The sequence below is a fragment of the Pteropus vampyrus genome, unplaced genomic scaffold (assembly GCF_000151845.1).
Source record: "Pteropus vampyrus isolate Shadow unplaced genomic scaffold, Pvam_2.0 Scaffold156, whole genome shotgun sequence".
NCBI classification, from domain to species: domain Eukaryota; kingdom Metazoa; phylum Chordata; class Mammalia; order Chiroptera; family Pteropodidae; genus Pteropus; species Pteropus vampyrus.
The window spans coordinates 1,497,262-1,512,084 of NW_011888937.1; the positions used below are offsets into that span (position 1 = coordinate 1,497,262).

At 37.6% G+C, this 14,823-nt stretch overlaps 1 protein-coding gene across 1 annotated transcript in view; it reads right to left on the bottom strand.

Annotated features, from left to right (window-relative positions):
• Positions 1-14,453, bottom strand: part of KCMF1 (potassium channel modulatory factor 1) — a 62,088-nt gene extending 47,635 nt beyond the window's left edge. The window contains exon 1 of the mRNA XM_023536390.1: positions 14,432-14,453. Within this exon, the coding sequence (XP_023392158.1) occupies positions 14,432-14,438 (7 nt within the window). The 5' untranslated portion in view covers positions 14,439-14,453. The remainder of the gene's footprint in view (positions 1-14,431) is intronic.
• Positions 14,454-14,823: the final 370 nt, after the last annotated feature.

The window sequence follows — 14,823 nt, forward strand, 5'->3', positions numbered from 1 at the left end:
TTAGCCACTGCATAAGTCTAGCCTCAGAATATCTATAAACTAATAAACTCTCCCTGAGCCACAATTTTGGGTCACTTCATCCCAGTGGCATATACAATAGAAAATAGCCTAGAGTAAGAGTCATGAGATCTGAATTCTAGTCTTAACTATGATCTCGAGTAGTATAGTATGACTCAGCTCTTCCAGACCACAATTTTATTTGGAAAAAAAAGGGAAAAGGTTGATTTCCTTCTAGACCAAAAGGTCTACTAGCCTATCTTCCTCTTGATTTTTCTGGAGAGAAAAGAACTAAAATAAACTAATTCATTATCCAGCTTCCAAACTGGATAAATTCCCACAGTGAGCTCTCCTGGTCTGGACCCTGTATCACTGCAGTACTGGCACAACACTCTCTATGCTCTCTCCTGCTACTTTGGTTAAAAAGACAAGGTTCATAGGCGCCCCCCAAACAGATAAACCTAATAAAAGGTTTGGGGAACTCAAGCCACAATCAACTAGAGAAGGGCAACATAATTACATCAAATCTAGATCTCTAGTAATATTAAGCCAACTTAATTCTGGTTTATCCATCCAAATAGCCTATACATCTCCACTTGAACATCTAACAGACATCTCTAAACTCTAACCTCAAAGGTCTGAAACAGAACTCTTGACCTTCACCTCCAAAAATGCTCCGCTCCTCCTCCTGCTTTCCCCATCTCAGTAAGTGGCCCTCTTCTCACCCATTTGTTTTTACCTATACTACTATACCATCAAGTCCTGTTAGCTCTACATTCAAAGAATTAAATTTAAATGCTTCACCATGTCCTATAATGCTCCATTTAATCTGGACGTTGTCTTTCCCTACCTCATCTTCTCTATTTCTCCTTGCCTAGTCAGCTCCAGTCATCATTCCTCGCCGTATTTCAGTCTCACCCCAGGCCTTTTATACTTGATGAAGTTTCTACTTGAGAGGTGTCACCTCCTCTGAAAGGCCTTCCTGACCATCCTTTTAAAAACAGCCACATAGATCACCCATTTGTCTTCCATCACATTTCATAGTCAGTGCTTATTCCCTCACTTTTTTTTTTAGAATTTTATCACTAGCCAAAATTTCTGTGCTCCCTCCCCCGCCGCAATTAAAATGTAAACTCCACATACAATAAGAGCTTCCTCTTATCTTTCATTATTCATCCCCAGTTTCAACAATGCCTGGCACAGTATTTGCTCAATGAATTTTCCCAGCCTCTAGTATCTGTCATACCCTGCACTAAGTGCTAGAGATACCTTATCTGTGGACATCTCTCCTTTTCTTCACAGCTAAATTTTTAGGTAGTGTTCCCAACTTCTCATCTTCATTCAGGATTTAACATACTGCAGTCTGGGCTCTAGCCTACATTTTTTGAAAGTGCTCATTAAGTCCCACAACCTTCCTCATTCCAATCACCCCAGCCACTGAACACTTTATTTCTTATCTTCTTGACCTTTCTGCAGCAAAACTGACCATATCCTCCTTTCGGCAAATCACCTTAAGTTTCAATGCCAATATTCTCTCCTGGTTCTCCTACTCTCCAGGCTCTTCCAGTTCAGTCTTCTGCTCCTTATATGTTAAGTGTTCCCAAGGGCTTAATGATGAGTCTCCCCTTCTTCTCAATCTATAAGTTTTTACCATCACTGAGCAGTTAGTCCAGACCTACATGTTCAACTGCCCCTGGACATTTCTAACCTGGATGTCCCTCAAACCCAACATGTTAAAAATGGAAGTCACCTCTTTTCTTTGCTTCCCACCTTTACCCTCAAAGCATGCTTTGCTGCCCTAGACAAACATCTCGATGAATGGCATTGCCCAAGCAATCAATCAAAAAACCTGAGTTTTCCTAGACATTTCATTCTGCCAAAATCCCTATGCCTAATCAATCACCAAATACATCTCCTATTTACATCCATTACAGTATTTATCTTATCTTGTGGTCAACTACTTGTATCTCTCTTCCCTGAAAATCTATCCTTCAGAGCATATCTTCCTAGAGCACAAAAATCAGATTCCTAGCTTAAAATTTCCTAAAAATTCATTACTGTACCATCTTAACAAGGTTTCTCTCCTGGTATGAGCCCCTACCTTTCCACTCCAGTAATGCCAAATTTCTCACGGTCTCCCCTCAAAGGACACCCTTTCTGTTCATGTCTCTTCATGGATGCCCTCCCCCATACCATCTCTCTACATGGCAATCCATCAACTGCCAGCTCATGATACCTTCATGAATTCATCCATGAAACTGAGAAGCCTCCCATATCTATTCTTTGACTATACCTGTAAGTATAAATTTATTATAGTTCTTACTACACCATATTATAATCACCTGTCTGATATTAGAGGGTTGGAACTCTGTTTTTTGTCCCTGTCTCCAACACAATGTCTCCACATACCAAAGGTATTCAGTACTTATTTATTAAATGAATGGATTAAAGCAAGCGTCAGCAAACCATTGCCTACCACCTTTTCTTGTACAACCTGATAGCTAAGAATACTTTTTACATTTTTAAATTTTTAGAAAATATTAAAGAGTAATATTTGGTGATGCCTGAAAATTATATGTAATTCATATGTCAGTGTCCATAAATAAAGATTTACTGGATCATAGCCATGCTCATCTGTTTATGTTTAATCTATGGCTGCTTTCATGCCACAACAGCAGAATGGAGTAGCTGCAACCATATGGCCCACAAAGCTATATTTTCCATCTAGCTCTATACAGAAAGTCTGCTGACCTCTGCATGAAATATAAATGAATATGGGCTTAAGTTTCTGACAGAACTTCATTCAAATCCTGGCTTTACCACTTACTATCTTTGTGACCCAGGACAAATAACCTAATCTCTTTGAGACTCAATTCCCTAATTTGTAAAACAGGATAACATAACTGGCTAGGTTGTTTTAAAATTTTACTAAACCTTCTAGTTGATGTCCCTGCTGTAGGAACCAGTCTACAAAGTATCTGGTAAAGAGTATAGCTTAATGTTGAGAACTCAGGTCTGAGTTTGAATTCCAGTTCTATTACAGACTGTGTGACCTTGGGCAAGGTATTTAACTTCTCAGTACATTGATTTCCTCATCTATAACTAGGATACATATATATCTAATGAGACTGTTATGAGAATTAAATGAGTCGGTGCATGTGAAATGCTGAACATCATGCCTGGACAACAGTAAGCACTCAATAAATATTACTATTATTATACCATATGCTTGGTTAATATTAGTTTCTTCCCTTCCCATCCCTTCATCTATTCCACCTTCTATCCCTATTCAAAGAGGCCTACATCTAAAAGAGTAAGTCAATACCTGCATGACAAGTGTTATTATAAAGATAGGTGTTCAGGAAAGGGTCTTTGTGGCTTCCAAGTCACACATCACAATCATGTTTCTCCTCTTAGCAATCTTATGATCCTCCCTTTTCTAAATGTTTTCTTCCTTAGAAATCTAGCTAATCCCAGACTTCAATGTAGGGGGCTATAAAATTCTTATGTCTAGCCAACATTTCTTTCTCCTGAGTCCCAGTGTAGTATTTCTCAACTCCTGATTTCTACCTAATGGCCTACCATTGCCTTAAATCCAAAATGTCAAAAGCTGAAAATTACTTTTTTTCTCTCTCCCATCCTATTTTCTCTGTTTACTAGAAGAACCTGCTGTTCTTCTCTAGCACCTTAGTGGTTTGTCCTGAAATTGTTCTTTAGCCCTTGCTCTCTTGCAATGAGATCTTATTTCAAGTCATCTTCTTCCTTTTTGTTCCCCTTGCCTTGACTAATTCAGATCCTTTTACCTTCAAGTTTATTTCACTAAAAAGCCTCTAACTGGTCTCCCTGACACAGGCACTAATCTATCCCACGCACACTACCACACTAATCTTCCTAAAAAATACACTTTTCATCATGACCTTTCTCTGCTTAAAACTTGTGATGTTCTAACCTCTCTTCTATCCATCCCATAATCTGTATGGAAAAAAGGAAAAAGACTAACTTTAGTGTGGTAATCAAAATCCTTCTCTACCTACCTTGCTCCAATTCTCTTTTCTAATCTTATCTCCAATGTTGAAAAATACCATCACCTTACATTTATGCAGTGCTTTATCTAACTTAGAAAACATACTTACATGTGCTGGCATTTCATCTCTATATACCTTGAGAGAGACGCTAAACAGGCATTAGTATCCTTTTTTATAGAAGAGAAAATAAGACTTCTAGCACTCAATTGGAAATCAGAACAAATGCCCCTGTCAAACTTTCCTCTTGGAATTTTAGGTAAGTCGATCCTTCTTATAGCCCCCACTCTCTCACTCCCACCACTTATATATAGGAGTCTTCTGTTCCAGAAACTCTGATCTTCTCCATGTTGTGCATCCACCTCTCTCCAACACACCTCATGTTTTCTTAGCTCTTAACTTTATTTCCTACCATTCTCTCACTTGGTAGACACCTCTATTCCCAATTCTTGTTTTAAAAATACAGTATTTCTTCAAGCCTTGAGTTTAAGGGCCACCCTTTTACAAATGCCTTCTCTGACACCCAAAGACCATTCTAATCCACTTGCCAACACTATGGAACTTATAGTAATTGATTTGACACTTATTACCCCAATCATGCTACAGCTAGTTTATTTTATATGCTTAGACCTCCCCATATTTCCCTCCAGGAGGAACAATTATTAGAGTTTTCTATTTTCTGCACAGTACCTATCACAATACTTTGTACTAAAGGACTCAAAGCCTAAGCCAGTGTTTTTCAATAGCAAGTCACAATCCATGAGTAGAATGTGAAATCAATCTAGAAGGTCGCAACTAGTATTTATTTTTAACGAAACAACAGGAAATAGAATACACCTCTCATAGTAAAGATGAGTACTGTTTTGTAAAACTTATTTCATTACATATGTGTATATATAGCTACCGGATCATATTACCAAATACATTTTTTACTATGTGTTATATTTTTTTTAAATTTGAAAGCTGCTAATGTAGATGACCCATTTTCTGGGCTCCGGCGCTGTACATTCAAACCAGGGAGATATTTGCTCTCCCCCAAGTGCACGCCCTCTAAGAAACATCAGCTAAATAGAATACATAGATATGAACATGAGGGCTGAGGAAGACAAAGCTTAAAAGAATGATTATTGTAGGGGAAAGTTTGTAAAAATATGTTTCTTAGAGATGTTGGAATATGCTACAAAGTGGGTATTCAGTTTCCAGCCTCTGCCATTTGTTTAGCCAAAAAGACCCCTTTATAGAAGAAAGTCTTCTAAAATATATTTCTCAAAGCACTCACACTTAAACAGTCTTCACTGAAGCCTACAGTACGACAGGATGCAGGATCCAGCCCCAGCTATGCCAACTCCATTTCCTACCTTTCTCCCCTCAATCACTTTCCTTCAGCCATAATGACTTCACTGTTGTTCCCAGAACATTCCAAATTTCAGGGCCTCTGTACCTGCTGTACCCTCAGCCATATCCTTCTATCCTTCCTCCTTTAAATACCCTTCCCTTTTAATGTCTCACCTTTAGAAAGGCCCTCCCTGACTACTGTTTCTAAAGTAGGCCTCTACCCTATTCCTTTAACCTGCTGTAAGGTTTTTCATAACACTTTTCACCTAACACTCTGTTACATATTTATTCTTTTATGGTCCATCCCAGTGATCCACAAACTCTTTCTGTGAAGTGCCAATAGTAACTATTTTCAGCTTTCTGTCATAACTACTCAACTCTGCCACTGTAGCACAAAAGCAGCTTACACAATATGTAAATGAGATGTGGCTGTGGTGCAATAAAACTTTATTTACAAAATTAGGGTTTGGCCCACAGGCCATATATGCCTTCTAATGGAATGTGAGTGTCAGGGAGATTTTACTATGGTATTCCTGCAGTCAGAATAGTGCCTGGCTCCAAGTACACTTTGAATAAATATGTGTTGAGTAAACAAACAGTGCTAGTCTAGAGCTGGGAGTTATACTCCTCTTCAACTTCCTCAGGTGATAAATAATATGGTATTCAAGAAGAATGAGGCCAAGGTCAGTAGCTCCATTTCCATTTAATTAGTATCACAACTGAAAGATGGTCCCACAATCATTGTGTGCCCCTGTCACCAGCAGTAACCATTTCACACATAAAGTGCCTTTGGTCACAACTGGGACCTGGTAGGAGCTTGTTAAAACACAGATTACTGGGCTTTACTCCCAGAAGTTCCAATTCAGTAGGTCCAAGGTAGGGTCCAAGAATCTGTCTTTCCAGCAAGTTCCCAGGTGATGCTGATACTATAGGTTCTGAACCACATTTTGAGAACCACTGGATGAGAGCACCCAAACACTATAGTAGTAGTATTTTTATACTAATAAAAAGGAGGGGGAGGGTGGGGGGAGCACGAGAGACAAATTCCTGATGTTCCAGTGATCGGGCTTGCAGCGGGGCTGAAAAAGAGAACTATGAAATTGCAGTGGAACTGCTGCTTCAGTAAAATAAGGGCAGAAAAACACTAAGTCTTTAATTTTTAACATTACTATCTTCCAAACACTATTTTTCACTTGCAAACCTAGCTTCAACTGGCGAAAACAATAAACCAAACAAGTAAAAGAGAAATTACCAGTGGATGGCTAACCTTGATAGTGGGCTAGTGGGCTAAGTATTAGCTTCATAATCGGTTTCCTTAAAATTACTTTAAGGATCATAACCACCTGGTTTTCTATTGTTAGATGCCAAGAGCCTTTTCTAGACGGATACTAGAGATCCAATCTCATTATAATGAAATACGCCTACAAAAAACTGCCAAAATAATGAAGTCTATCACCGCAGATAGAACCCACAACTATCCTCCGAATTCACCATAGTAGAACTTAAAACAATTTTTACAAGCTCTACATTTGCAAATACAGGAGACTTTAAAATAACTTCCCACACTCCCATAAAATCATCCCAAAGGCATTACTTACTCGTCCAATCTGAACAACCCACAAAGTGTTTAGAATTTATATACATCTGTAGCTGTTTATAAAGTAGGTTTCTATTGTGATGGTTATTTGTAGCTAAAGGTTAAAAAATAATTTAAGGTGAAAAAGCAAAGTAAAATCTAGGTTCTTAAGAGAGAAAATCAAGCAGTAGAAATCCAGAATGTGAATGAATGGATCACTAAGCAGATGGCAAAACTGCAACAAAATGTACACAAAAGAGACAGCATATATCCAATGATGAATTCACAGATCCCCAATGCACAAGTCTAAAGATGATTTTCATCTAAGATCATGTATTTTTGGTGAAAATTTAGTATCTGAATTAAAATGTGCTAAGTGTAAAATAAACATTAAATTTTTACAACTTTGTAAAGAAAAAAGAATGTAAAAATATCTCAATAAATTTTGTTGATTATATGTTGAAGTGTTATATTTTGGATATACTGGGTTAAAGTATTACATTATTAAAATTAACTATATCTCCTTAGCTTTGTTATTGTGGCTACCAGAGAATTAAAACTACATGTGGTTTGCACTAAATTTCTGTTGGACAGTGATGGTCTACCTCAATTCTGCAAGTAAATTTGCTATCTCTTCCTCCTTTGGGTGATTTCTAAAAAGCTTGTAGAAAATGATATAGAGCAATGAATGACCATGAAGATATGTAGGATGTCTAACATGGAGTGAAGATCCTAGATCCTGGCCTAATGTAGGAACAGTTTAGGTCAAGTGCTCATCCATAGTCACTTGCCATTCTATTACCATTTTTCCTAGGGAAGGGAAGATTAGTTCCATCTCTGAAACCACTATGTATATCCATATCTACAGCTATACAAACACACTGCACAGTTCACACTCATTTCAAATTGCAATTAACTGTATCACAATCTTTAGCTGTATTCTTAACGCTAAGCATAAGATCTCTGATTATAAAAACTACCTGGTTCCCAAGACCTAACCACCTCTAGCTCCCTGCATGTATTTCATTCTTACAGAAAAGAAGGGATACAATTCCTATAATCTCTGCCTGTTTTACTTCAATGTCTTTAACTCCTAATTTAGAAAGCTTCTCACTGGCTTGCACTAACTTCTACAACCAGAGAGGACACTAAAGGAGACTACTGATAGTAGCTGAAAAAGAATAAAAGGAAGTAGGATCTAAGTTACTCTAACAGTTGCTAGATAACCATCAGGATTTTGCAAAAAACTATACTGAATAGAAAAATTAAATGTTTAATTCCTTGAGCTCTTTTCTTTCCAAGCATCAAAAAGATACTTACAAACCTATGAGAAATAATCTATTTAAACGTATTTTTAACATATGCAGATAGATGTGTGTTGAGACTTCCACAGTCTAAGGACAATATTCCTAAAGAAAGAAATGTACTTCTGGGCAGAATTAGAAGTAATTGTGAAATTTAAATAAAATTAGCTTTTAAAAAAGGGTTGCAAATATTGCCACAAGATTAAAATACATGATTTAATTACTCTGTCATAAAATATAAACTTCAAGGAATAATTCCAGCATAATGGAAAGGAGCCACAACCTATGCAATAGAAAAGCATTTAATTCCCAAATATGTGTTCCTAACCCACTGAATGTTATCATTCTGCCAGGTCAACAACTTGTAGCAAACTCTGGAGATGACCTGGAGTGGTACTTGAGTAGGTAGTCCATAAATATTCACTGAATGATTGAATGAACCAGGAAACTCATGTACATAGTGCAGTTAATACACAGAACCCACCCATGGCCAGTTAATTTGAAACCAGAGCTAGAAGCAGAAGAAAACAGTAGCCTGAATCTAATTCCAGGCCATTCTCCTAAGAGCCAGCTCCCCTAAATTATTTTCATTGTATGTAGTTTATTCATCCCATCTTACTTTTATGAAAGTTCCAAGTCTTCTTTCCCACAACCTCCCTCTCTCTTAACCAACTTCCCCAGATTAAAAAACAGAGGAGAGTCTTTTCTATTTTCCAGTCTCCAGTATTTTTTTTAGGAAAGCATTAACATCTCTAACAATCACTCACAAATTTTCAGTGAACCTCCCAAAGGTCAGACACTATGCTAGGGAGCTGGTAGGGTACAAAGGTAAGTGTAATGCTATACCTACCCTTCAGGTAGCTTGTAGGGGAGGCAGACAAGTAAACAATTACAGCATTTAAAAAATGCCTGGAGAATAAAGCAGGAGTGCCACTGGAGGGACACTTAACTTTTCTGGGTGGGAAGAGAGTGTGACAGTTTTAAAGGAACAATAAAAGAAGTCAAAACTAAAAAATAATTATAGTTAAATACATTGTGACTGTTCTGATAGTCAACTCACTGAGTTAGCACTCTAAAGTGACTCTTCTAATGAAAATTCTCTTACTTTAGAAAAAGCTGAAGTTCATGACACTGGCAAACCTAATTAGTTATGATGTCAAGAGGTTTCACCCACTGTCATCCCTCCTAGCTGAAAGGTGACTGGACTGACCTGACCCACTCTTGTGATTTCAGTTGGCTTTTCCTAGCAGCAGTGCTGGATTTGCAGGGATCCATCCATGCTTTCTCTCTAACCCTTGTTGCCATTGGCCAAAGTCTGCTGGACTGCTGGTTGGGACTGTGGCCTTGAAAGAGATAAATTGACCATGTACCTAAACTGGATGGACCTAGAGTCTGCTTCGTTACTATTCAAAAAGACAACTAAAAACATGATTCACAAACATCGTAGTAGAGCAATGAGAGCGGTCATAAGGATGGCACTCTGCAAGGTGCCCCACAATGCAATTCATCTTTTTCTAGTTTCACAGGACACTGAGTTTTTACCTCGTGATATCCAGCTGTTAGGATGTTTCATGAGGCAGGTGAGTTGGTTTGTTTCTGACTCCCTGTGGCTACAGATCGCCTCTCAGCTTCACGTCCACCTTGCTTATCTTTGCTCTGCCATCACCCTCCTGGCCTCTTGTCCTTTCCATTACCAGCCCAAGAACATCCTTTTTTCTCCACCACTTCTTTCTTTACTATGGAATCTAGGTAACATGTTCCCATAGGAAACTGCTTTATCCCTTTATCTTCAACATGATCAGAACATGGCTAATATTTAAAAATTGTCACATTTTAGAAAATGCTCTGATCTATATATCTCTTAGGGGTTATTTCCTCAATTTTAATAAATAACTTGAGTGGAAAAACTATACCATATCATTTTAAGGAAATGAAAAACATCATGGCTCCTAGCACAATACTGAAATTAGTCTTTTATAAACAAAGATTTTAATTATGAACATTCTTTTAACTTTTATTGAATATAAAGTATAGGAAATGTTTCCTTTGAGTCCATATTCATGAAGGTAGACCGAAAGCAATTTCTATAATGTAATTAAAAAAATATACTATTTCTAGATAAGCCAATGATGCCTTAACCTTCACTAAAAACAACTTTGAGAACCTCTGACTTTAAAAAAAAATATTATCAAACCTCAGCAAATGTATATATGTTATAAAGCTGATGTTTTGAAAATTAAGTTATGGCTCATAAGTGCATGGATTTCATTTTTAAGATGTTTCAAGTCTAATATGAAGGGATTTGTTTGGTCATTTAACATCAGAAGTTTCACAAGTTTCTAATATGAAAAAGTTTTCAATCTTTAAACAAGACTGCCACTAATATATTTTAAGGTTCTAGATTAAAAGAAATTTGTTTCAAATTAAATCTCCGATTTAAATGAGGAAAGTTGTGTTTTATTACATTTTAATTTAAACATGAATGTCAAAATAGGGGAAAATAGGCCTCAAAAATCAATTTTATATGAAATAAAAGACACCAGAAATTAAAATATTTACATTCTTATCTTTTACTGAAAATCAAGGTAAATGTAATTCATGACTCAATGAAACCGAAAAGTCTATGTAAGACTGTCATAATCTTTTAATTGATCACATTTAAAGTAAAATAAATTGTCTGACATGATGGTAAAGATCTTGTCAGTGGAATTTAATTTACTTTGCTACAGGAAGGCAAAAGTCACATTAAAATCACGTGCTAATTACAAATCCTGTCTTTGCAATCCCAAAATCCTGAAAACAAAATTACTGCAATTCACTGTGGGACTGTGTGTTTTTAGTGTTAGATAGCATTTTTAGAAAAGAGAAACAAAAGAGTGGTGTAATTTCAAAAAATGGTACAATTTTCAAAAACTAGATTAATGGCCTGCCTACTCTTATACTTTACATTTTGAAAATAAACAGTATCAGATGCTTCTGAGAATAAGAGAACAATGTGATCACCTGTCTATTTACTTATGAAAACCTTCTATCAGCTATGGGAAATATAAATCAGGTACAAATAAGGATCGTATTTGAAATTGCAAATAATTTTATCTAGAATCAAGGTAGCCCACAAAAAAGTTAAGAAGGCATCAAGACATCACAACAGAGTCCTCTGAAATTGGGCAAAATCAGTAACAAAAAGTTGGTAACTATTTTGTCATCAACTTGTTTATTCTTTCCTTATGGCATGTTTCACATTGTGCTACAGAAGCTGTACTTAAGGTGAGGAGCTGTGTCTCATTTATTCACCCTCACATTCCCTGGTACCTAGCAGAGTGCCTAATACAAAGTAGCAAATGAAAAAAGGTCGAATGATTTAAGGTAATAAATGGATTCCTAACTCCAGGTAACCAATTAGGTTCCAACTCATGCAAGAACATTCACAACTTAATTTTCAGCTAACAAGCACTGAGTAATTTGATGTTTTGTTTTGTTTTTAATTAAAATTTGCAAAGCTATTAAATGGATATTAAGCTCTGAACAACATATTTTAAAAGTACTTAAAAGAAGGTATGTAGTGAAGCATTAAAAAAAATACTACTACAAATAAAATAGAAAATAATTGGTTTCACTATGTATAACATAGAGCTAGATGGTGTTAGTATGGTGAACATAAAGTGATTAGGCACTAATGTTGTAAAATGTTTGTTGACATGACATTACAAAGTGAATTAGAAGACACCCTGGAATTCTTACTGGGAAAGTCATAATGGGCAAGCAGGAGACTTAATGTAGAGTACTGCCATCCCCACTCAGATAGGATGGGGAGCCTGTTTCCCACTCCTTGGGAACAATTACTTTTATCTCAATATACATGGTACTGCTGGAAACTGAGGTGCACAACTGGTTTAGTCCATGGAGTCACTCCCCATTATCTCAGAGGAAAAAATCATGGACTACCACACAGAGTGGGCCCTTTCTGGACTCCCAACAATTCCAGTTCCATTAAGTCCCTAAAGCTCTAGTCTAGAGCAAAAGTAGGCGAATTATAGCCCTGGACCAAACTGGGCCAAATTCAGCCAACTTCTGTTTGTACAGTCCATAAGCTAAGAATGATTTTTACATTTTAAATGGTAAAGCTAAGAATCCTATTTCATGACACGTGAAAATTATATGAAATTCAAATGTCAGTGACTATAAAATTTTAAATGGAACAGGGCCATGCTCATTCATTTACATGTTGTGTACAGCTGCTTTTACACTACAATGACAGCGCTGACCTCATAGCTCACCAAGCCTACAATTCTTACGACCTGGCCCTTTACAATAAAAGTACGCTGACCCCTGAACTAAAGCATTTCTCTATGATCCTGCTGCATCTCCTTTCTCAGAGGTAGTCCACTATTTACAAGGTAGAGACTCTAAGTTTGACAGATGTCCATCTTGGAGCTGTGTTGTCCAAAGTTACATCATTACATATACAAAGTATACTGCAACTCATTAGGGTGGGTACAAAGACAAAGTAACAAATAATAAGTATACAGAAGGCACTGAAAAGGAAACACAAAGCAAGTACAATATTACAGGCAGCATAGTTCAGATCTTTTATCAGATCACTACATCTATTTCTGGGTCACACTACTAAAAGGAAACAAGAACTACAGAGAATTTGAAGGTGGACAGATAATTAAAAGAGCTCAAAAATCATACCACCAAAGAAATGCTAAAAGAAATGGGATTAGTTGGCCCAAAGAAAAGGTGAGAAAAGAACTAGAATAGTGAAGATGTCAAACTCTTCATTTGTTGATAGGTTAAATTCCTGCTGATGAAAATAATGAACTATTTCACAAAACATGTATATAATTAAACGTGATTCTTAATGAGACTACCATTACTGCCTTAGGCCCATAGACTAAACCCTTAAGACAATCACTTGTCAAATATTGTACTGTAAATCTTCAACGGATGTATTACAGGAATGTTCTTTTTTTCAGAAACATCTGGAGTTATATAAGTTACCAGAAAAGGTGTGCTATTAACATACTAAGATTCAGTGATATTCAATTAACTAAAAGGTAATGTCAGTTTCAAAACCACATGCCTTTCCACAGGACCAAGTCAGAGAAAATGGGCTTAAATTACAGAATTTGTTACATTCAAGAATACCAGCACTGTAGGATTCTAATTATTCTAAAAGATTACTGAAGGTAAAGGAATCTTTCAAGGATATCATTCAATTAGAATATTCAGTCTGAAACTATCTGGATGTTTTCTTGAGACAAGGAGTATGGGCCTCAAACATCCCTCTTCCACTGCTATAATTCTGTAATTTTAACCCTCTTATGAGTAAGAGGGCCTGCAGCCATTGTTTACGTTAATTTTGTCTAGAAGGTGGTCAAAGCACACACAACTAGAGTCTAAGATAAAATTTAATAACCTAAATTAAAATTTGATTATAACTTTATTAACAATTTCTTTTAAATTACAGAGATAGGGAATATATTTCCGTTAAGTAGGGAAAAATGGGAAAAATAGGCATTGTTTCAAAATGTTTCTATGAGGCTAAGTACCTTACTCTTTCAAAATGTCCACACTTGTACACAGTAAGTGAAGAAAACATATATTTCCTATCCGTTTTGACCTTTAAGATACAGAATCCTTGAACACAAAATAGCCTTTGAATCAATCCCAACACCGCAATTAGTAATGTAAATTCTGATACTTGCTCCAAATATAATTTTAATCAATGTGAGTTTTTCAACCTGAAAATTCTAGGGCCTGTATTTCCCTAAGAATACTCTTCCAACAGTGTGAAGCACACACTAATCTGACTCACTAAACTTTCTCTACTCCTACATCACCTACACAAGATTTTAAAATCAAGAGTACACAACACTTTCAGGCCACTTCAACAATCTTGCATTAACCTAATCAGGATAGTTTTCGCCAAGTCTCTTCATACTTTTTATTTAAAGACCTGTAACAGTGAAACAAAGAAAACAACCCCCTCCCCCTTTTCTAAACCATATGGCAGTAAACTGAAGTTAACTTATTTTTTAACAGCTCAACGCCTATACATGAGCCCTAAACATTTTTCTCTTTGTGCCCTGGGAATAGGCTAGAGCTGTCTGCCTATTTGCAACTGTACCTGAATCATGTTTGTAAGTCACAAAACCTAGTTCAAAAAGACCCGGGCCATTAAAAGAGCTCACCAGTCATTTACCAGAGCCTGGTTTTAGGTAGGTGGTGCATGCCAGGCGAGGGGCCCGCGGCTGGCCAGGAGCGAGTCTGCTCCAACCAGGTGACGGAGCAGGGAGTTTACTCGCCGCGTCCGGGCCGGATCCGCCCCGGGAACTTGGCTACCCGAGCCCAGGGACGCGCCGAGGCCTAGCCGCGAGGCCGGGCGGCGGGGGCTTCCCGTTCCCCGACCGCAGAGCCTTCCCGCCCGCCCCGCGGTCGCCCCTAGGCAAGGGCACTCGCCGTCGTCTCCTGGCGACTGGACGCACCGCCGGGTCCCAGGCCGGCTCCTCGGTCTCCTGCCGTCGCCTGTGGCCCCGCTCGCCAGCCTCGCCGGGCTCTTCCGGGGCGGCGGGCGCGGTAGGCC